At 62.6% G+C, this 1,164-nt stretch overlaps 1 protein-coding gene across 1 annotated transcript in view; it reads right to left on the reverse strand.

The window, feature by feature from the left end:
* GUCY2D (guanylate cyclase 2D, retinal) overlaps positions 1-1,164 on the reverse strand; it is a 16,890-nt gene that overhangs the window by 1,252 nt on the left and 14,474 nt on the right. The window contains exons 16-18 of the mRNA XM_006151765.3: positions 1,064-1,158; positions 816-901; positions 545-655 (exon numbers count right to left, since the gene is read on the reverse strand). Coding sequence (XP_006151827.1) covers positions 562-655; positions 816-901; positions 1,064-1,158 — 275 coding nt within the window. The 3' untranslated portion in view covers positions 545-561. The remainder of the gene's footprint in view (positions 1-544; positions 656-815; positions 902-1,063; positions 1,159-1,164) is intronic.

Here is a 1,164-nt window from a genome sequence, read left to right on the forward strand (position 1 = left end):
AAGTGTCTTAGAGGGAAACTGAAGATAGGTATCATGGGGGTTCACCTAGGAAGGGGAGGGTCATGGGTCAGAGGTTCTTGAAGGAGGGTAGTGGGCAGGGCTTTTCTTTAACAGAGCTCCAGGGAAGGCCCTCACATTGCCCTGGGTGAGTGCTGCCCCCTCCAGCTCTGCTTCTCCTGCAGTGCACCGTTTGCGAGACTTCCAGGCAGGCCTGGTGTAGGCTGGGCAGGTGGTGGGGTTAGGGGAGAAGTCATAGAAGGTCATGGCAGCAGAGTGTCCTCAGCTCTAATTCCTGGACCACTCCAGACCTACTGTATCAGAATCTCTGCTGCACGTTCTTCCCTTGCAGGGGAACTCTCCGGGTTCAAGAGCTAGCTTGGGATCAGTAAGTCAGAATGAGATCAGGTCACGTACTTTAGGCCGGGAGTTCTGCAAGCAGTGCTAGGCTAGTGAACAGGGGGCTGTTCCCTAGGCTGTTCCCCCGAGGGGAAGCGGCCCTGGGGTCTGGGGAGAGGCGGCTGGAGGAGGGAGCCTGGGGTAGCACCTGTCTAGGGCAGGGCCTCACTGCCCGGAGAACTGGCCTGGTCTCGCCTTCTCCAGCTTCAGGCGCCGGTCGGGGGGTATCTCCTGCAGGCTGATGCCGTGATTGCTGGCCCTGTGGGGAGGGGACAGTGGCCTCAGGGGTAGGGAATGGGAGTGGGAGGAGGACGCCCAGGTCCTTGCCGCTTCGCGCTGGGGTCAGAGTCAGGGTGGGTCAGAAGGCGTGGAGGGACTCGCCCCGCCCTTCGCCCCGCCCGTGGATGCCGACCCCTCACCCCGGTTGCAGGTCTGGCGGTTTGGGGATGGGCTTGTTGAAGCCGCGTCTGCCCACCAGCCAGTATGTTTCCTCTGCGCCTTTACCCTGGGGAGACACGAGGCAGAGGAGGGCTTAGGCGGACTGCGGTGAAAGGTGCGCGATCTCGAGGTCCGCGTGGAATCGGGAGCCCGGGGGGGGGAGCCGTGTCTTCCACCTGAAGCCCAGGAGGGGACGGGGCCTCTGGTATGGGGCAGGGCCCGGCCTCACCTTTAGTTCCGTGCGGCCTCGCACTTCGGTCACGAAGCCCTGGTCTAGAGCGCGGAGAATCCGCACGGTGCTCATGTTCACGTGGATCCGGTAAGCTGGGG

Source organism: Tupaia chinensis, unplaced genomic scaffold (assembly GCF_000334495.1).
Source record: "Tupaia chinensis unplaced genomic scaffold, TupChi_1.0 Scaffold000330_1, whole genome shotgun sequence".
NCBI classification, from domain to species: Eukaryota; Metazoa; Chordata; class Mammalia; order Scandentia; family Tupaiidae; genus Tupaia; species Tupaia belangeri.